We start from the raw sequence: 20,095 nt of genomic DNA, 5'->3' as shown, positions 1-20,095 counted from the left end.
GAGAGGCAGCTTCTGCACGGGCGGCCAGAAACGGGGCTTTTTTTTCTTTTGCCGGCTGGCGGATGCGCAGCTGCGGCACTCAGCACCGGCGGCAGAAAGCCTATGTGCATATTTAAAGCGCCCAGGCCCTTTAAACTTTTTCCCTCGCCCTGCCCAAGAACAATGGTGGTCTCCTGCCAGCTGGTGATCAGCTGGTGTTGGCATCCTTGTCCGCTTGCACATTGCCACTGTCACCAGCATCATGGATGCCTCCTCTCCTTTGGTCCCCATGCTCTTGCTGAATCTGCAATGCACAGCCACAGCTGTCGCCGCTGCCACCGCTGTCCCCCTGCCATCCCCCATCACCTCCCTTGTACATATGTAAATATTTAAAGTTTATGGGGTATTTTTATTGTTAGGTGAAAATGGCACAGGAATGTGTAGGGGTTCACTTTAAATTCCAAACTTTCCCCAATTCTAGCAGCGCATGCATACATGTACATGAGGTCCCTCCCTCCTCAACTGTCATCTCGGCCTCAGAGGGAGCCATCAGGCAGACCCAGCAACATCAGGGACTGCCTGAAGGAAGAGGCCCCTCCCTCCTCAACTGTCATCTCGGCCTCAGAGGGAGCCATCAGGCAGACCCAGCAACATCTTGGACTGCCTGAAGGAAGAGGCCCCTCCCTCCTCAACTGTCATCTCGGCCTCAGAGGGAGCCATCAGGCAGACCCAGCAACTTCAGGGACTGCCTGAAGGAAGAGGCCCCTCCCTCCTCAACTGTCATCTCGGCCTCAGAGGGAGCCATCAGGCAGACCCAGCAACATCAGGGACTGCCTGAAGGAAGAGGCCCCTCCCTCTTCAACTGTCATCTCGGCCTCAGAGGGAGCCATCAGGCAGACCCAGCAACATCTTGGACTGCCTGAAGGAAGAGGCCCCTCCCTCCTCAACTGTCATCTCGGCCTCAGAGGGAGCCATCAGGCAGACCCAGCAACATCAGGGACTGCCTGAAGGCAGAGGCCCCTCCCTCCTCAACTGTCATCTCGGCCTCAGAGGGAGCCATCAGGCAGACCCAGCAACTTCAGGGACTGCCTGAAGGAAGAGGCCCCTCCCTCCTCAACTGTCATCTCGGCCTCAGAGGGAGCCATCAGGCAGACCCAGCAACATCAGGGACTGCCTGAAGGAAGAGGCCCCTCCCTCTTCAACTGTCATCTCGGCCTCAGAGGGAGCCATCAGGCAGACCCAGCAACATCTTGGACTGCCTGAAGGAAGAGGCCCCTCCCTCCTCAACTGTCATCTCGGCCTCAGAGGGAGCCATCAGGCAGACCCAGCAACATCAGGGACTGCCTGAAGGACGAGACTTCTCCCTCCTTTAACTGTATTTTGTATTGTATTACGATTTTACTGTACACCGCTATGATCATCGCGGAATAGCGGTCTATAAATAAAACATATTATTATTGTTATTATTATGTTGCTCTAGGGTTAGGGTTAGGAGCATTAAAATAGAGTGCAGCTGTGCTGCAGCTTCCACATCTGCATGGCATCTGACGCTCTAATTAGAGCCTCGGTGCAAACTGCGCATGTTCCAGGACCCCGACTCATTATGCGACGCAGCAGACATGGAGTTTTTAAATGGGCAACTTAAATTAGCGGCGTAACAATTCTGGCGTACCGGTGCAGCAGGTTACAGACGGAGATGCGCAGCTGCGCAGTATATAGAAAAGAAGCGGGGAAAAGCAGCACCTTTTTAATGCCGCTTCTTCCCGCTTGGGGCGTGCGGGCAGTGTGTTCATGGCGGCATTCAGGTAAGGGCTGTCTGAAGGCTATACCTTCATGACGTCATGAACACACCCCTTTTTGCCCGTCTGTAACCCGCCATCGTGACCCTACAGCAGTGCTTCTCAATTATTTTCTGTCATGCCCCCCCTAGGAAGAAAACATTTCGCGCCCCCCGCGTGACTGTAAATAGTATCATTTGTCTATAAAATTGTTATAAGTACACCTCTGCATAACACTGTATCCTTATTAACGTATATGAGAATAAAAAAAGAAAGAAATGTGGATCAATTTACAACAAAGAATAGCTTTATTAACTGTAGCTGAAAAGATTTAAAGGAGCACAATATTAAAAAAAAACTTTAACCTGAAAAACAAAAATATATAAAATAATTTGAGCTGATTTTTTAATCAGAGGTGATGTCTGGATTAATGGCTACAATGAGCACGTTTTGCAATGCATAGGTTTTCGAAGTGGGGTTTGAAGCAGGACACAGCAACTCTCAGCTCCTTCTCAATGTGTAGCCGAGACCTGTATTTGCTTTTCAGAGCAGCAACAGCAGAGAAGCCAATCTCACACAAGTAAGAAGTTGCAAATGGAAGAAGAATGTGCACAGCTCTTTGTCCTAAGAGTGGATATTGCTTCTCCACACTCAGCCAGAATTCACTCAGTGTCTGGGATGTGAAACTTAGTCTCAATATGGAGTCAGATGTGATTTCTATGAACTGCTCCTCCTCTGCAAGACTGAAACCAGTAGGAGCTGGTGCATTAAAAGGATCTCTCACCCAGTCATACTGGGAACTGTTTTCAGGAAAGCATTTTGTAAAGAATCCTATCAGTGATGAAATATGCTGCTTAAAATATGGAAATTCTGACATACTCCAGCTTCCAGAATTCCATAGCCTTGAGACATAGAAGAGTCAGGCTTTGAGTTCTGGCCCCCACAACACACTCCAGCTCCCAGAATTCCATAGCCTTGAGTCAGAAAAGATTTAAAGCATTGCCAGCCAAACTGGGTTACTTCTCCAGTGTGGATGCAGCGTGGTGGGCTCCCTCCTGGGCTCCCTTTTGCCTTTTGCCTCCCCCTCAGCCCCCCCATGGTCCCCACAAGTCCTGCCTTCCCTCTTGTTGGGAAATGCAGGCCTGGCCAAGGGGGGAGTTGGGCACACAACAACAACAACAGAGGAGGAGGGGGAGAAAAAAGAAGGGAAAGGAGAAAGAAGAAAAGGAGAAGAAAGAAGAAGAATACAAAAAAAGATAAAAAGAAGAGGAGGAGGAACGGGAAGAAAAAGAAGAGGAGGAGGAGGGGAAAGAGGAAGAGAAAGAGGGGAAGAAAAATAGGAGGGGTAAGAGAAAGAGGGGAGGAAAAAGAATAAGAGGAGGAGGAGGGAAAGAGGAAGAGAAACAGGGGGGGGGGAGGGAAGAGGAAGCAGCTTGCCTGCAATTTGCAAAGCCCTCTCCAGGCTCCAGCCTTGGGCCCGCGCGAGGCTCGAAAGAGAGGAAGCTCCTCCTCTTCAGGCTGGCTGGCCAATGGGGAAGACTGGAGCTGGGGCAGGCTCCTGCAGCAGGAGCAGGCTGTCTGGCCATTGGCCAAGCAGCCTGAACAGCAAGAGCTCCTGCTCAGCCCTGCACGCAGCCGCGCAAGAGCGTGCAGGGCAGCCCAAAGAGGGGAATGCAGCCCAATGAAGAAGCGCCGGCAGGGACGAGCTCCTTTGTCCTAGCCCCGTTAGCGCGCAGGAAAGCCCCGCCGCGGGTGGCTAGGCGGCGATGCTGGCGAGGAGGAAGGCGGCGCTGCCCAGGAGCAGGAGGGCGACGCTGCCAAGAGGAGGAGGAGGAGGTGGGTTGGCAGCCAGCCGCATTAGTGGCCGCGGCAATGGCTGCAGCGGGGCCAGGCTGGGATATGCCATCCCTACCTTTGCGAAGCCTCGCGCCCCCCTTGGGGGGCGCGCCCTACTATTTGAGAAGCACTGCCCTACAGTATGATTAGCAATTTAGACGTGTTCTTAAACTACAGTGGTACCCCGGGTTACGAAAGTAATCCGTTCCGCGGAGCCCTTCGTAACCCGGAAACTTTCGCTAGCCGAAAAAGCCCATAGGCTTTAATAGCGAAAGCCGCGATTCCGGGTGAAATCGCGCCGAAAAGCACCAAAATTTCTTTCGCAACCCGGAATAACCTTCGTAACCCGGAAATAATTAATTAATTGAATTTCTTTCGTAACCCGGAAATTTCGTAAGGCGGCGCATTCGTATCCCGGGGTACCACTGTATTTTCATGTGCAGTGCTTGCTGAAACTGCAGTCACACTAGATTGTTCTACCTTACTGCCTAAATGACTCAACACATGGCTTATGATTTGGTGAACTGCAACAAACTCATGGTATGCATCAAACTGGCTACTGAACAATGTAATTTTTGAACACTAGTTGTGTTGCCTCAGAGAAACAGAGTGAGCCAAAGATATCTACATATGTAAAAGATGTGAGGAAAAAATATTTAAAAAGTATAACGGCTAAAACAGTAAGAAGATGCTAGACTCATCAGTTTATTAAAAATAGCTTTCAAATGCTGCTTAATGCCAGAATGTAACAGATGAACAGCCATCTAATTTGGAGTAGTTCTTCCAACATGCTGCAGTGGTTAAGAACCTGAAATACAATTATCATATTTTTAGAAGCCAGACAAACTCAAGGTATTAAATCCCTCCTTTCCATCAACCCCCTATAAAATTTGATGCTTGAACTATTTAGCAGTTGCTCATTTGTCTTATGTTGTATACTCCCTCCAACAAGCAATTTAAAGTCTGTCACAGGAAACCTTCCAAACATGTAGCCCAACTCTTTAGGTTGAAAAATATGTCTCCTCTGGTATAGACCATAGAGCACACCAAGTACCCTTGACATCCTGCAGAGGATTTCTATATTAGGTCATTGCGTTAAGAGCTGTTTGTTCAACACATACAAGCCCTCTTTGAAATGACCTTATGTAACAAGGAACCCCAATAACATCTGGTCCTACCTTTAAACACTAGCTGGAGCCCAACATTGTGAGCAAAGATGCTTTAAAGCAATGATGCTAAAATAAAACTCTTCAACAAGCTGAACTTGAAGCAACCTAAAACAGGGTTCTGCTGAAATCTGTCTTCAGAGGCACACTAAGAAAGAAACTAGGGTGACATAAAAAAAGGAGCTGTTGATTAAAGAGTTAAACATGTAGTCTAAAGACATCTACCCAGATTTTCTGGATTGCAATTATGAAACTACAGCAATTAGCTTCTAATTTGCATCAAATGTTTCCAACAGATTTGCTGCTTCTATAATAGCAAGACAAACATCTGGAGGAATTTCTTTGTGGTCATGTCCACAGCATACTAGAAATGGCATATCCTAGCAGCCTTGGTAGAGACCAGGTAACATATCCTGATGCTGTTTTTGATATATAATCTGTATTGCTAGGGTTGATTGCTACTTGGCTATCAGCTTTGATGTAAAAAACTGAAGGGATAGAGGCTAACTTTTTGACCCTGTAGTTAATGTTCTACCCCAGTGTTTCCCAAACTTTGGTCCTTGAGATGCTTTGTGCTTTTGGGACTTGGAAGTCCAAAACACCTGGAGGACCAAAGTTTGAGAACCATGGTACTAGTCAATACACTTCCAACAGGTTACAGAAAAATATCAGAAGTGATCCTGCACTTGCTCCAATATGTAGGCAATCCATTTTCTCCTCGAATGGCTCAAGATCACCTAGCTATTCTGATGGTGAAGTGGAGATTCTGTCTTGGCACAAACATGACCTTTGTCCATTATAGAACTTACAAGCAATTTATCAGGCAAGTTACAACCCCTACACCTTTTCCCTCTGTTCTGGAAAGAGACTTATCCTTCTCTCAGAGGAGCCACTAAGCCCAACATGAGCCCTGCAATGAACTTCCAACTGCTTAAAAACGATTTTCATAATAACCCAACTCTGAATGCACCACACACTAGTTATTGCTTGATCATGGACATTTGTACATTTATGTAATTCAATGGGTGAGGTTCATTTGTAAAATTTTACAACAGTTACTGCAGGCTAAATACAGTATATAGATACAGGTGAGGCTGAATGTTACCTTTTCACAAATGTCCTTTAGAACATGGTATAGTGTGATTAAAAGAACGTCCATGCCTATAAAAAACAAAAACAAAAAAACTTCTTAATAATTTTTCTTGAGTATGAATTGTAAATTACCTAATATTTACTTGTCTTGTAGTTTTAGCCCACTAAGCTAACACACAGTTTAGTGAGTAAAGCGAATCTACAAGTTTGCTCTATGAGGCATTTCCAACGACAAGAACCTACAGCAAGGTCCCATCGGGATAGACCTCAACTCCCCAATATTGTTTAAGCCTATATGATAGCCAGCATGGCATAATGGCTTAAGTGTTGGACTAGGAGTCTGGAAAACAAAGAGGCTAAAGAGACTGGCATTATATGCTGGTGCGGCGGCATGGCATATGCATGCTGACTGCCTCCACACCAGTGTCACACCATGCACCCAACTACATGACAGGGGGGATCATGGCACTCAGTTGGCACAGCGTTTAAACACACTGTGCCAAAGAAAAACTGAAAAACCACCACCATGTGCAGCTAAGACATCCTTTCCGCAGCAGAAAGGCTAGACTGGCATGTAGTTGCTATGCCCTGATCCAGCAAGGAAAGTGGTGGCTGCAGGCTACTCCAAAGGGGTGGTCTGTTGAATCCCCAAGATTCAAATCCCCATCTGGTTATGGAAACCCACTGGGTGACCGTGAGCAGGTCACACACTCTCAGCCTCTAAGAAAGACAATGGCAAACAAAACTTGCCAAGAAAACTCCATGACAGGTTCGCCTTACGGCCACCATAAGTCAGAAACAACTTGAAGATAAACAATAATACCATGGGATTCCTGCAGTTTTATACTATATGAAAAGGGTATAATCCAGTGGTATATCAATTCCTATGCCCAAACTAAAGTGCCATCAGATCAACTGCAGGCTTGTTCATATGAATGTATGGCAAATGCTCCTGCTTATATGACTGCCCTTTTCACTCCAGCCCCAGCTTCAAAGGTTTAGATAAAACACATTCTCATACCTCAAGGTGTTTGTGCGTCTGTTTCCCCAGGAGTAGCAGCTTTCTTGTACTCATGCTGTTAATTCCTACCTGAAAAAGTTAGCTGCCAATTTGCAGCCACATAAGAACATGTCAGTCAAGTACTGCAAGGGTTATCAAAGATGCTTCTACAGAAGCTGCTGTCTCAAAATTCAATCTTCTGTTTACTGTGGAAAGCCTTCTGAAGGGTCTGATCCGAGTTAGCAACTCATCCTTTAAGCAGGTTGCCAGGTCCCCTTGTGTAACATGAAATATCTTACAGGGGGATTTCTGGCAGATTGTATGCCCCGCTCCCCAGAGCAGCCCAGGGCAGAAAATTGGCTTGCAGACCTGTCATCCCAGTCCTACACATAATGAAGGATTCCACAGTTTGTCTGTCTCGTTCCCACAGAGGGAAGTCTTTAAGACTGAAAACATCTATCTGGCAACAAATGTGTTTGCCACAGTCCCTATTTATATCTCTAAAGTTCAATAAAGTTTTCATTTGCTTGCAAAAGAACTGAACCATTGTGAAGCAATTTCAGATAGTCAATTGACATGTTCAGAGTGGCTTTTTATCATTCACTCTTTTCAGAGCAGTTGAACATCTTGCCAATCATCATAACACTTCTTACCACAGCCTCCCCCAGTAAGAATTTTGCCCTTACTTTGACATAAATGGTGTTCCCTGAATTCACTAAGGAAGGGAGTTGTTCGACCAAGAAAGGCATTCAAGAGAGGCTCATTTAATATCCCCTTTTAAAACGTAATTTTACTTATAACAAGAATAAATTAAAACACTTTTTAAAACAACTACCACCCAACCAATTAAAAAAACAACATTCAGCAACCAAATAGTTACATTTCAATGACCTGCATGATTAAAATTTCTTGACTGCTATTGGAAAGGCAATGGATAGGGAGCCAACTATTAACACAGATATACAGCAACTTTTAACCATGAAATTGTCAATCTCAAGTCTGTCAAAATGTTGCAGCTTATTCTAGTAATGAAACCAGTTGCTTACCTAATTATTTAGAAGACAGATGGACATTATCCAGATTCCTTTAAAAAAAAGGGCAATTCAATAAAATTATTACCCAATCTACAGTTGCCCTCCACATTTACAGGGGTTAGGAACACAGAACCCCCATGAAAGTGCAAAACCTGCAAATATCTCTAGCCCCCCAGAAATATGCCACCATCTTGAAGGGAGAGAGAGGGGCAGGCGAGCTCCAACTGCCTTGCCTGAAAGAAGACAAGCCCTCCCTTCAGCCACCATGTTGAAGGGGAGAGAGGCAGGCTAGCTCCACCAGGCCTGCCTGGAAGAAGCAGAGTCCTCCCTCTGGTCCATCTGCCTTGGTCCAGGCCTCAGAGGGAGAGAAGAATGCTGGACCTGATCCCCTCCCCCCTCACCATTCCCTTCTCCTTTTGTGTCGTGTCTTTTAGATTGTAAGCCTGCGGGCAGGGAACTGTCTGGTTAAAAAAGAGAGCCATTAGGGCTGAAGGGTGGGATATAAATACCTAAATAAATAAATAAATAAAAATATGCATGCTACAAACTACAATTGCCAGCTGCTGCAGCAAAAATGTCCTTTAGTGTCATCATTCTTGAGTAGACAAGGACAACAACACCCTGCCTCTTACTCCCTCTGCCAGTTTGGGATCTTGCTCTGAGACAGCCTCTGCCTGACCACCATCACCTCTGCCAGTCTGCAAGCCTCCTTCCACTTCCTAGAATGACACTTTAGATTTTTGCAGAAACTGCCATAGCACCCAGCTCTCAGCTTTCTGGGGTGGTGGGGACAGAGGCAGAGGAGAGAAAGCCTCTTAATGGAGTTCTAGGAGAGGCGGCCTCAGAGACAGGCGGAGCCATGTGGTGCCAAAGCAGCAAAGAGAGTTAATGGAGTAGAGCTAGTAACAGAAAGGAAATGTACGATAAGCCACCGCAAGATCTCCCAGACATGGTGCCTTTACTAGGGCCAGATCTAGACCGAGCAACAGCAGCTTGTCTTCTTTGTTCTGTAAACGGGATGAGACAGGATGGACCTGGGCCGCCCCAACTGTGTCCTTCACCCACTGCTTGCAAAGCCATGGAGGTCTTGGCTGGAGACAGCTCAATGAAGCATATGGGGGGAGGAAACAGGAAGACAGAGCCAATGTTCCTAGAAGCAGCTCCCACTGCTGCTCACCACTACTTGGGCCGCAGGAAATGGAAGAACAAGGCCAGCAAATAAAGGTCCAACTATACTGCAATCTGTGCATTTTTATGCTTAAATACAGAAAAAGTGACAAGCCCCTTGGTTTCTATGCTAGACTTGGGGAAGGGAAGGCTGCTTCTTCCTTGCCCAGGACAGAAGCACATTGGCTGTCAGAAGGAAGGAGTGCTTATCTTCTGTGCTGGATACAGAGGCAGCAGAACATCAGCCACATTCAGTGTAGATGCTGGGGGTTGTAGGGGGGAAACCCTCTGATTATCTTTCAGCATACCAGTCAACTGCAGCTCACTATTTGTTGTCTCACCCACCAGGTGAGTGAATACACACACTTTTCCTATTATGGACAGTGCAATACAAAACATCACAAGATCTAGCAGCTTTTGACTCTCTGCTTCAACACTCAGAGCACCATCTGTTCCACAATGGATTTTCTACAAAGTTTACTTAGCTATAACAGGACATTGACAAGCCTAATTTAATCCATTCACCTCCACTTTTGCCAGCTGATTCTTTGGCATATGCTTATTACAGGCCTCATTGTCACCAATGTCATTTGCCTTACAATGATGGAAGCATAACCTGTATTTTCTGTAGCCTCATTGCATAATTCAGACACAAAATAAAATTGTGTGCCCACAACTTCTATACCAACAAGGCAGCTGTCACTTCTTGGCATGGACTTCAGAACAGAAAACAAATTTTACCTTCAGAATGGAGTAGCTGCATCTGAGAAATGACTTCAGGAGGACTCCTTCCAAACAAAACATAGTTCAGTGAATTGTCAATGGACAACATAGAATGCATAATAAGAAAAAAGCCCCTGGCTGGTACAATCAAATCAGGAAAACTATTTCTGTGCCATAAAGAAAATCCAATGCAGCACACAGTACTGTATGGCAGCTAAGTCCCAGTAAAGTATTTTGATTATCTATTCCAACATTGTAAAGTTTCTATTTCCTCAGACTCACGTGGGATCAGAAATATCATGAGCTACGAATCAATGTTTTCACAAATTCTTCAATTAACTCCACACAATACGCTACATATGTGTTTAACTACAACTCCCACCATCCCCAAAGAGCAGCCAACTGGTTGACCAACAATGCTTGTTTCAACAAAAATACCAGGTTTAGCAAGCACAGCAGCTTGAGAACCAACGATGCCACATGTTGAGTTGGTGTTGCACTGCTTTTTGAACATGCCATCAGGAAAAGACTGTTGGATGCAGATACCATTCAGTGCTGTTAGCTTCACTTCCCTACTCACTGAAACACATGAACATGTGGCACACAACATAATACAGAACATTAATCAATCTTAACATACCTCTTTTATAAGACAATGCTGATTATCGTCTGGGTTTTTTGGGGGGACACTGAAAGAAAGAATTTTGAAAACTATGAAACTAAGGTTTCATAGACACTTAATATCCAGGAATTTCTACTGAATAGAAGTGTTGGACTGATTTTGTCCTAGGGGAGGAGTATAGCATTTCTGAACCTCAGTTTCTAAGTACTCTAATCATACATATGTTCCTTTCTGTAAAGTAACACAGTCAATACAAATCAACTGTGGGTTGCAAAGAAGAATTTGCTCTTAGCACTTGCTTCACGGTTTTTTGCAGGCAAGACTAGCCAAAACCTGAAGCTGTGCTGACAACTACTCAAGGCAGGAGAAGTATATTGCAAAAGGGTCTGAACATACTACAAAATTGCAGTTCTTACATTTCTGTTGTTCTTAACTCTATCATGTCTACATTCTTTTCCCTTTCGGTATTGTTCCAGGAGACCAGAAAGCAACATAAGCATCCCATTTTCTGAACCACAAATGTTTGTTGGAAATGAAGCACAAACTTACATTTAGCATCAACGATGTCAGCAATTTGATGATTCTCTCGTCTCAGTGGGATGAAGGCCAACTAAGAAGCAAGATAGGTAAAGGTATAGCCTCACTAGATGTTATTTCTAGCCACTACCTTCAAATTTGTTTGGCCCATGCAAGAGACTGTGTGCCATTCAATTCTGAATAGGTTAGCAAAATGATTTTTTTAAATGTGAAAAAAGCTAATCAGTTAAGGTCCTCAGTCAAAAAAAGAGGATAGATTCACGTGATATATATAGTTCAGCTGAGAAGTCTTGCAGAAAAAGCAAGCATTCAGAAAGTATGGACACTAGGTACCTATATTTAAACAAGGGAGGGAACATTACAAAGTACATGAGTGAGTGGTGGTTCTTCCAAGATGTACTGTGACATTTCAACACGGTTCTTGAGATATAGTCATGATTCTTCAAGCCACATGAGTTGAGTGTTGGGCCTTTCTCAGTCTTTTTTGACACTCTGCTGTTTAGATCTTTAGGCAAGGAAAACCCAACTGAACAGGAACCCTCTGTGCTTTTAACCAGGAGAAGATAACAAGTAGAAGAGAATGCAGCAGAACAAATCTAACACTTGTAGCAAGAGATTGGAACTCATATGGATAAATAAGTCTTCTGCGCCAAAGAATGCAATTCAGTGAGTGTTGGTTGAACTGAAGCAATCATTCTGGCCACAATCTGGTTAGATGAACAACAGTGACTCTCATATGGTCTTGGAGCCATCGTCATTTCCAAAGCTCTATTATAGAGTTCATCCATCTTACAATTCCTGGTAGGGAAAAAGAAAAGCATATCAAGGAAATGGCAATCTTAGCCTCAACTGAGATTCTTCACTAGGGTTCACTTTCAACATTGGCTACATGTACAAGTACTCGAGGCAGTTTACTGATTCTGCTATGTCTGCACTCAGATTTGATCAGCGTTAAGTTTTAGTTCATTTCTGAAATCACTCAGCAGTTGAACTGAAAAACAGTCATCACAAGAACTGTAGTGCAGAATCTGGATCCAGTTATGTATGGCTGTTTACAAAAGGGGTTTTTAGGAGTTATATCAAGAATTTAGATTCCATTACCACATACCAGATATGTTTATTTCAGGCTATACCAAAACAGCAGCAGATCAAAGGCTTATTCCAGAGGTAAATCAGATATCTCCAGAGTATATGCAATCACATAATAGGAATAACCAGAAATTCATCTATTCAAACCAAGTTTGAATAAGAAATCCAAGTAACAATGCAGCAATATAAAGGCCACCAAAATTTTGTATACAGAAAATTTGTCTCCTCTTTCTTAAAAGGCTGTAGCAGTGTGCTAAATATCTATTACAACTGCTGTAAAAGTCAGGCTTTTATATTTTTAAAATTGTTACACAGTTCAAACTCCAATTCTAGATACACTTTCCTAATGAATTTGATGGGACATGGACCAAAAGCAAGTCCTGAGGATTCAGGCACAGCTAAAGACATTTACTACAAGGAAACAACTCTACACCTTTAAGGGGGCAAAACACCTACTTTGCACTTGGGAAAGCCAGTCTCTCATCCTCAGAGGATGGCAATGGCAAACCCCCTCTGATGTAACTTGCCAAGAAAACCTTGTGATAGATTTGCCATAAATCATAGCAACCCTTACACTTAATTTTGCAAATGTTTATATTTCAGCCCAAACCTCATCAGAGAGGGATTTTGACAGATGTGCATGCCTTCAAGTTGCCTATGTCTCCATTGCTACGAGTAGTGAGGAACAGTGTACAGAGGGAGGTAAAAGTTTGGTTAAACCTACTTCACACACAGCAATCCTGATCAGAATCACAGCATCATTGATGGCAGAGTTAAAACTTCCCTCACAAAACCCCAGCATTCCTAATCAATCTTTCTGCCAATTAGCTTCCAGGCTCAATACAAAGTGTTGGTGATTACCTATAAAGCCCTAAATGGCTTGGGCCCGAGTTACTTAAGGGAATGCCTCTCCCCACATAATCCGACCCGCACTCAGAACAACAGGGAAACATTTGTTAGAGTGCCCTAGAGTGAGACTGACAACAACTCACCAAAGAGCATTTACAGCGATAGCCCTGACACACTGGAATGGACTTCCGGAAGAGATCCGACTTAGCTCTACCTTAGATGCCTTTAAGAAGGCATTGAAAACTCATCTCTTCCGGTTAGCATATCCTCCTGACTCCCTTTAGAGAAATCATGCCCCTAATAGAACTTCAAGTCAGGATCTCTAGCTACGATTGATAGATCTTAATTGTTTGCATACTGTTTTAAAAAATTCTGTATTGAAATGTGGTTGTAACTATTGTTATACTGTTTTATGATGTGATATGTACTATTTTTATTGAATTTGTGAACCGCTTTGATCTCTTGGAAAAGTGGTATAGAAATAAAGTTATTATTATTACTATTATTACTATTATTATTATGATGGAGCCGAGGTTAAAGTCCCACTCTACTTATGCAGCTCTCCAAGGATGCCCATTCTAGAAGATTCTCCATCCCTTTTGCACATTAAGGCAAATCCACTGGAGTCAAATGCTTCTACTTTAAAAGAACTGTACAGAATTCTTTATACAGTTTATTTAAACTATGGCTAAAGAACCCAATGAATTTACCTTTTTTATTTATAAGTTTACTAGGAATCTAGCACCTTAGCAGCATTCTTCAACACATTCTTCTCACAGGGTCACATTTATCTAGATTTATTATTGGTTTTCTTCTTCTTCTCTGGAATTTTACTACTTAATACGAAGGAACTTAGCTCCTGTGGCAATGGAAAGGAAAGACAAGAAGCCAATATCAGAGCAATTATGTAAAACTAAGGCCAAAAACAGACAGCCCTTGTGCACCAGATTGGAGCCGTGGCAACTGCACACTGTGGCCCCAATCTGGCCTTTTTCCTAGCAGTCTTATTGCCCCTATGTAATCTTTTTCATTTCAAAATTTACTAACCAAGCATGCATACTAACAACCTCCTTTGATTGAAAAAATGATCCAGGTTGCAAGCCATGAAGTCCATATACAACCTCCAGTAAGGGCACAATCTTTTTTTAAAAAAGAATTACCAAATCATTAATATAAGCAGGAACAGATAGGTAAACTGGAAAGGATGTTAATAGCACAGCAACATAAAATTTCAATATCAGGACTTCACCGTATAAGGCTGCTAACTAGAACTGTTGCTTAGTTGCCATTTAAGGATTCAACCTAAATAAAGTGAAGTCCAACATTCAAACTGTGCGGGATTTGGCACACATAATGGACATATTCTGAAATCAAACCATGTGAGAAATGCAGCTGGATGGCTTTAAGGTCACTGCAATAAGGCAAAGTAACCAAAACCTTATATTGATGCTTACCACTATCCTGGCACCAATGTCATCATTGCTGGAATTCTTATTTTGGTCTTCTTCACTGAAACACAAATGCCCAATAAGCTCTATTTTTATATTGAAAAGAACAGATGCATCAAATAATTAACAATTTTGAAGTACTTTCTACATGATTCAAAGCGTTTTGTGTGCATCTTTTCACTGTAATGTTTACAAAAAAACTTTAAAGATAAGTAGTATCATCCCTCGTACAGCAGATAGCAGCTGCTGAGCTACAGATAAATGTAAGGCATGACAGTATACTCGCATATGTGTTTCACTGCTGGACCCCTCTGCCTTATGGAGGAAAATCTGATACTTTCAGGATGGGGAATTGATCAAAAATGGAAATTCGGGGGGAAATTGAAAGGTATTAACTTTCTTATTGAACCTATACTTTTTTAAATGCTCTGAATTTCATCCAAGAGTAAAGCAGCTGAGAGAAATCCTTTCCTAGCCACTCCATTTCCAATTCTTCAACTAGAAAACAAAAAATTTGTCTTCTGAAAAAATTATTCACCCCGGCCGCTATCTCACTAGGCATAGAGGAAATGTCTCAAAGCACTGCTAGAGGTATTGCTGACAAATATTATGAACAAATATATTGAAAGAATCAGGAACAAGGCATTTCTAGGGTTAGTCGAAATTGTTTTCTTACAATACCGTTTGCGGTATGGCTAGGCAACCTGGTTTCCTCCAGATATTCTGTACCACTGTCTATCAGCCCCAGCCACTACTATGGTCACTGCTTAAGCACTATGTTGCAGCCCTACAATATCTGATGGAACAATGCATTATCAATCTATCCCAGCAGGCAGTTTCTACTGTAAGAAACTGATGCCTGTATTTTTAAGCCATGTATGTGTAAATAATAAAATTAGCCTCTGTATAAATAATACTGAGACAAATGTAAAGCTTGGAGAACCTAGCATTAAATTCCTCCACTAAAGTCTTGCATTACGTATGATTTGCTTGACTACAACAATGCCAACAATTAGGAAAGCATAATCATACATACCTTGTCTCTTCAATGGGAGAAAGAGAACCATCATCATCCAGATATTTGTATTTCCGTGACTCCAGACTCTCATTTTCTAGATCATCCGCAGCATTCAATTTTGTCAAAGACTTTTTAAGGTGCTGCTCACATTTCAGAGCTTCAACATATCTGAGGTATCCTTGTAAAGCTGCTTGCTAGGAGAGAATTGTTCTTCCATCAACAAATACCAACACACAAGAGTATGAAAGACAATCAATTTAAATTTTTGTGCAATCCTTCCAATGGGGAATTTTTTTTTAAATTAAGACTGTTACACTGTGGAAGCCAACTGTATTAAGATTCAATACATTACAAAATCTCAGAACATTGCTAGCAGCCAGCTATTTCCTCTAGAACTGTTTAATGGCAACTTACCTCATAGCGATGCACATATTTAAATGGCAGGTATCTCTGTCCACAGAGTTTCTCCAAAAAGGGAAAACGAAGGCCCCTATCTCTATATCTCTTCTTCCGCTCAATCACTGAGATTTTTGGATACTGTCCCTTTGGAGATTTCCTTCGTTTCCTTTGTTTCCGGCATGTTGTAGTTTCTTTCTCATACAGCCACCACCTTTTGGTCCTCCAACGCTTCTTCCTATGTTGCTTCCTTACAAAGTAATAGTCAAAAAATGCTCTGAGGTCAAGTTTAGGTTTAGGCAATTTGAGACAACTCTTCGATTTTACAGAACCAGTTGAAGAAACATCTAGTGTCCGGCCACTGACTGTATTTTCAGAAGACGGTCCACACCTTGCTTTTTTAGCTTTCCTTCTTGACTGCTTCAGTGAACACAAGCCAGAGTTTCTCCTGTTCCAGAAATAAAAATGCAGAGCTGATCAATGGCACAATAATAATAATAATAATAATAATGATTATATACCGCTTTTCCAAATTCGATCAAAGCGGTGTACAAAAGGAAGTACAATACAAAGTAAAAAAACAAACAAACAAACATAACAGGCCTCTCTCCCCCTCAAGATGGTGGTCAGAAGAGGGCTCTTAGTCTTTCAGGCCAGGCCTCTCTCCCTCCAAGATGGTGGCTGAAGGGAAGGCTTTTCTTCTTCAGGGAGGCAGTTGGAGCTTGCTTGCCTCTCTCCCCCCAAGATGGTGGCTGAAGGGAGGGCTTTTCTTCTTACAGGCAGGCAGTTGGAGCTTGCCTGCCTCTCTCCCCCCAAGATGGTGGCATTTAATCAAATCCTTACAGTATAGATGAGATAAATCCTTTTCTAGAGTGTATAGCCTATGCTAGCGCAACCTAAGCCAGCAGTCATTTGTTATAATGGGTGAAGAACATGAACGCCCACATCCAACACATCTGCTGCCATTAGGTTAGGGAAGGCTACCTAATAGATAACATTTTTAGGTGAACCTGTGCTACAGCCTCCTTTTATGCTATTCATCCACAAAAAATAGAATGACATAACATGTGGAATGTCTTCCCTTAGCATGGCGCTACTGAAAATAGTGGTCAGTGGACTATTCGCTATTGTCTAGGAAAATAAAGAGTTGTAGTAAACCTGTCAAAATATGGTCCTGGTCCTCCAAGTAGTGGGAAAAACTCTGCCAGCCAGCCACAACAGCCAGCTTAGGAAGTTCTGCCCTAGGACACCCTGCTGGGATTGGTGGAGAAACATTATACCCACTATATCCCAAGTATATTACACTCATCCCTCCCGATTTGCTGGGTTTAGGGGCACAGGACCCCTTTGAATGTGGAAAAACCACAAATAACAAAAACACTACGTTTCTACCTGAGAAGACACCTCTCTAGGAATCTCTAGGTCCTCCAGTGCAACTCTGTGGTCAACATTTGCCAGACACTGACCACTGAACTGCACTGGAGGAGCTACAAATGCCTAGAGGAGTGTTCTCCCTAGGAATCTCTAAGTCCTTCAGTGTGACTTTTGGATAAAGTTGAGCACAGAGTTGCTCTGGAGGATGACCTAGAGATTCCTAGAGAGAACATATTAATAAAATCCGTGAATAATCAAATTCACCAAAGTCAAAGCTCCAAATATGGAGGAATGAGCGTATAATCTAAGGGCTGTTACATGAAACTGGAGCATCTGTATTAATAGTGCTTGCTATAGAGGCTTCAAGCAGAGCTTGAAAATGAGAGAGGGAAAAGCTATTTTTGACTATGCAGAACAGATGTACAACAGCTGTAGTCTTTGAATTAAACAAGACAACGTACTCAAAACTGTGCCCTTCCTGTTAATTCACTCACTACACTGATTTTTCCCACTATAATGCATGCACTCTAGCGTTCTGTTACTGGAATGTTGTAATTTTGGTTCCATTGGGCAAAAATTAAAAAGATATTTAATAGAAATGTGCATACAAGTAACTTAGAAACAAGTCTCAACAGCTGGAGACATTAAGATAGGATGTAAAGCTCTTGGACAGGCATGCAGGTAACACATGCAGTAGGACCATTTCAGAGGGTCATAAGCCAGCGTGGCACAGTGGTTTGCGTGTTGGACTATGACCCTAGAGACTAGGCTTCGATTCCCATAAAACCTATTGAGTGAACTTGGGCAAGTCAAATGCTCTCAGCCTCAGGGAAAGGCAATGGCAAACCTCAATAAATCTTGCCAAGAAAAGCCCATGATAGTTTGCCTTAGGGTCACCGTAAATCGGAAATGACTTGAAAGCACAGAACAACTACCAAAGTATACATCTAGATGGAAACTATACAAGCTAGGATGGATTGCTAAGAAGCAGCTCAGGAAAGACTGCAACTGTCTTTCTTAGAGAGGTAAGAGGAACATGCACCTCTGAAGCCATATATCATACAAACTAATCTTCAATGCAGGTCTGCTTTGCTGAACATGTACAGAACAAAAAAAATTAAGACTCACTTCTTTGAAACTTGGTGATCAGGAAAAGAGGCAGCTGAGCACACTTCTAACTGTGGTAAGCCTTGAGAGGGACCTTTGTCAGAGTCTTCATCACAGTCTAATGCAGAGTCTTCTGTTTCAGCAATATCAGCCATGTTCTGCTCCTGGCATACAAGTGAGGGCACACACATTAATGTCTTGCTAAGGAAAAGCAATCTTAAGGTTGTCAGCCTCTAAAGAAGATTGGAAACTAGAGTACATTCACAAGAAAATGTGAGCTTCCTTTGGGTACACATGAGCACAAGTTTTCAAGAAACCCCCAGAAAAGTCATTACAAAGAGGTGTGGATGCTACACACTCCTCATCTGCCATTTCCAGACATACAGAATCCTAGAACTGGAAATACATACATATACACACACACACACATATGCCTTTAAGGCACAAATAGGCAAAGTGTGGCCACCAGTATCCCTGTACAGTGGACCCTCCACAATTGTTGCGTTTAGGGACACAGGACCCCTTTGAACATGGAAATGCCAAAAATAAGAAAACACTATTTTTTTAACCTGAGAGAACACCTCTCTAGGAATCTCCAAGTCCTCCGGGGCAAGTCTATGGTCAACATCTGCAGGAAGCTGACCGTGAAATTGAGCTGGAGGGCCTACAAATGCCTAGAGAATGATGATGATGATGATTGATTGCTGGAGAACACTTCTCTAGCCTTTTGTAGGTCCTCCAATTCAACTCCATGTATCGTGTTTCCATGAAAACATGACACTGTCTTCTATTTATTCTTCCTCCAGACAACAGACTATGGCTCATTTTCAGGGAGAGTCTGGTTTTTATTAGGTATGGTGCAACAATCTACACTGGTCCCTCCATATTCGCTGGGGTTAGTGGCACAAGGCCCCCGTGAACATGGGAAAACCTTAAAAAACAAAAACACCATGCTTTTGCCTGAGAGGACACCTCTCTAGGAACCTCTAGGTCCTCCAGGGCAACTCTGTGATCAAAGTCCGAGAGACACTGGCCCTAGAACCGCACTGGAGGAGCTACAAAGGCCTAGTAGAGTATTCCCTCTGGTCTTTCAGTTCAGCCTTGAGTTAAAACTGACCAGAGTTGCACTGGAGGACCTAGATAGCCCTAGAGGAAACATACTAATCAAATCTGTGAATGACCAAATCCGCAAACATCAAAGGATGAGTTAAGACAGTTAAACAGATGTTTATAATGTTAACCAGTTTTGTTACAGCTTTTTGGGGTCGGATGTATTTGTTTTGTAGAATGGTTTTAATCCAAATGAAACATTTCCCAAACTAGCCCTTTAAGAGATTTTGGACTTCAGCTCCCAGAAGCCTCAATAGTCTGGGATTGTGGGAGCTGAGGTCCAAAGTCCTTAAAGAGCACACTTTGGGGCCCACTGCTCCAGCTCCTTCGGTGTGACGCTTACTGTCATTCTCCCATTGCAACAGCCACAGTCGGATTAAACATGGCCAGAGGCAAAGGAAGGATTATCCTCAGGATGGGCAAAATGCTAGGCCCAAAGCCCATAAGAAACAATGGCGCGGGGGGAGGAAATGGAGGCACCCTTTTCACCCCATTATCCTCCCTCCAGCACCCCAATATCGCACCCACAACCAAGACGAAGGCCCCATAATATTCAAACCACAGGCCGCCATCCAATCTGAGCCCAATTTCAAGCGGATGGCGACGGATGCTAAACACTCACAGGCCCTACTCCTTCGGCTCCCGAAGTCCAACAAGGCCGAGGGAGCGCCGTCGCGCCATTTAAATACCCTCAGCAGTTCTCGCGAGAGTTTGGGTTCATTCGCAGAGGACGACGGGAAGAAGGGAAGAATGCGTCCGGGCGGGGCTGT

At 43.3% G+C, this 20,095-nt stretch overlaps 1 protein-coding gene and 6 non-coding genes across 7 annotated transcripts; all 7 read right to left on the bottom strand.

The window, feature by feature from the left end:
- Window positions 1-4,277: 4,277 nt before the first annotated feature.
- Window positions 4,278-20,006, bottom strand: TAF1D (TATA-box binding protein associated factor, RNA polymerase I subunit D). The gene is made up of 15 exons (XM_089512841.1): window positions 19,948-20,006; window positions 18,237-18,379; window positions 16,126-16,182; window positions 15,753-15,984; window positions 15,357-15,532; window positions 14,327-14,381; window positions 13,583-13,731; window positions 10,947-11,732; window positions 10,416-10,464; window positions 9,794-9,840; window positions 7,898-7,935; window positions 6,873-6,954; window positions 5,865-5,920; window positions 4,772-4,919; window positions 4,278-4,401 (listed from the first exon to the last, which is right to left on the bottom strand). Exons 2-7 carry the CDS (start codon window positions 18,368-18,370, stop codon window positions 13,660-13,662), a joined length of 726 nt encoding a protein of 241 aa, XP_089368967.1. The 5' UTR covers window positions 18,371-18,379; window positions 19,948-20,006; the 3' UTR covers window positions 4,278-4,401; window positions 4,772-4,919; window positions 5,865-5,920; window positions 6,873-6,954; window positions 7,898-7,935; window positions 9,794-9,840; window positions 10,416-10,464; window positions 10,947-11,732; window positions 13,583-13,659.
- LOC149320056 (small nucleolar RNA SNORA32) lies at window positions 5,041-5,161 on the bottom strand. The gene has a single exon (XR_016280319.1). It is a non-coding gene; the product is annotated as a small nucleolar RNA SNORA32 (small nucleolar RNA).
- Window positions 5,993-6,123, bottom strand: LOC149320055 (small nucleolar RNA SNORA18). The gene has a single exon (XR_016280324.1). It is a non-coding gene; the product is annotated as a small nucleolar RNA SNORA18 (small nucleolar RNA).
- LOC149320054 (small nucleolar RNA Z40) lies at window positions 7,426-7,499 on the bottom strand. Its single transcript, XR_016280320.1, has one exon. It is a non-coding gene; the product is annotated as a small nucleolar RNA Z40 (small nucleolar RNA).
- LOC149320053 (small nucleolar RNA SNORA1) lies at window positions 9,610-9,747 on the bottom strand. The gene has a single exon (XR_016280322.1). It is a non-coding gene; the product is annotated as a small nucleolar RNA SNORA1 (small nucleolar RNA).
- LOC149320052 (small nucleolar RNA SNORA8) lies at window positions 10,194-10,332 on the bottom strand. Its single transcript, XR_016280325.1, has one exon. It is a non-coding gene; the product is annotated as a small nucleolar RNA SNORA8 (small nucleolar RNA).
- LOC149320051 (small nucleolar RNA SNORD5) lies at window positions 11,875-11,949 on the bottom strand. The gene has a single exon (XR_016280328.1). It is a non-coding gene; the product is annotated as a small nucleolar RNA SNORD5 (small nucleolar RNA).
- Window positions 20,007-20,095: the final 89 nt, after the last annotated feature.

Source organism: Sceloporus occidentalis, unplaced genomic scaffold, assembly GCF_023333645.1.
Source record: "Sceloporus occidentalis isolate IW3139 unplaced genomic scaffold, rSceOcc1.0.p SCAF_2, whole genome shotgun sequence".
NCBI classification, from domain to species: domain Eukaryota; kingdom Metazoa; phylum Chordata; class Lepidosauria; order Squamata; family Phrynosomatidae; genus Sceloporus; species Sceloporus occidentalis.
The sequence above is the reverse complement of the archived record's forward strand: the minus strand, read 5'-3'. Positions and strand labels throughout refer to the sequence as shown.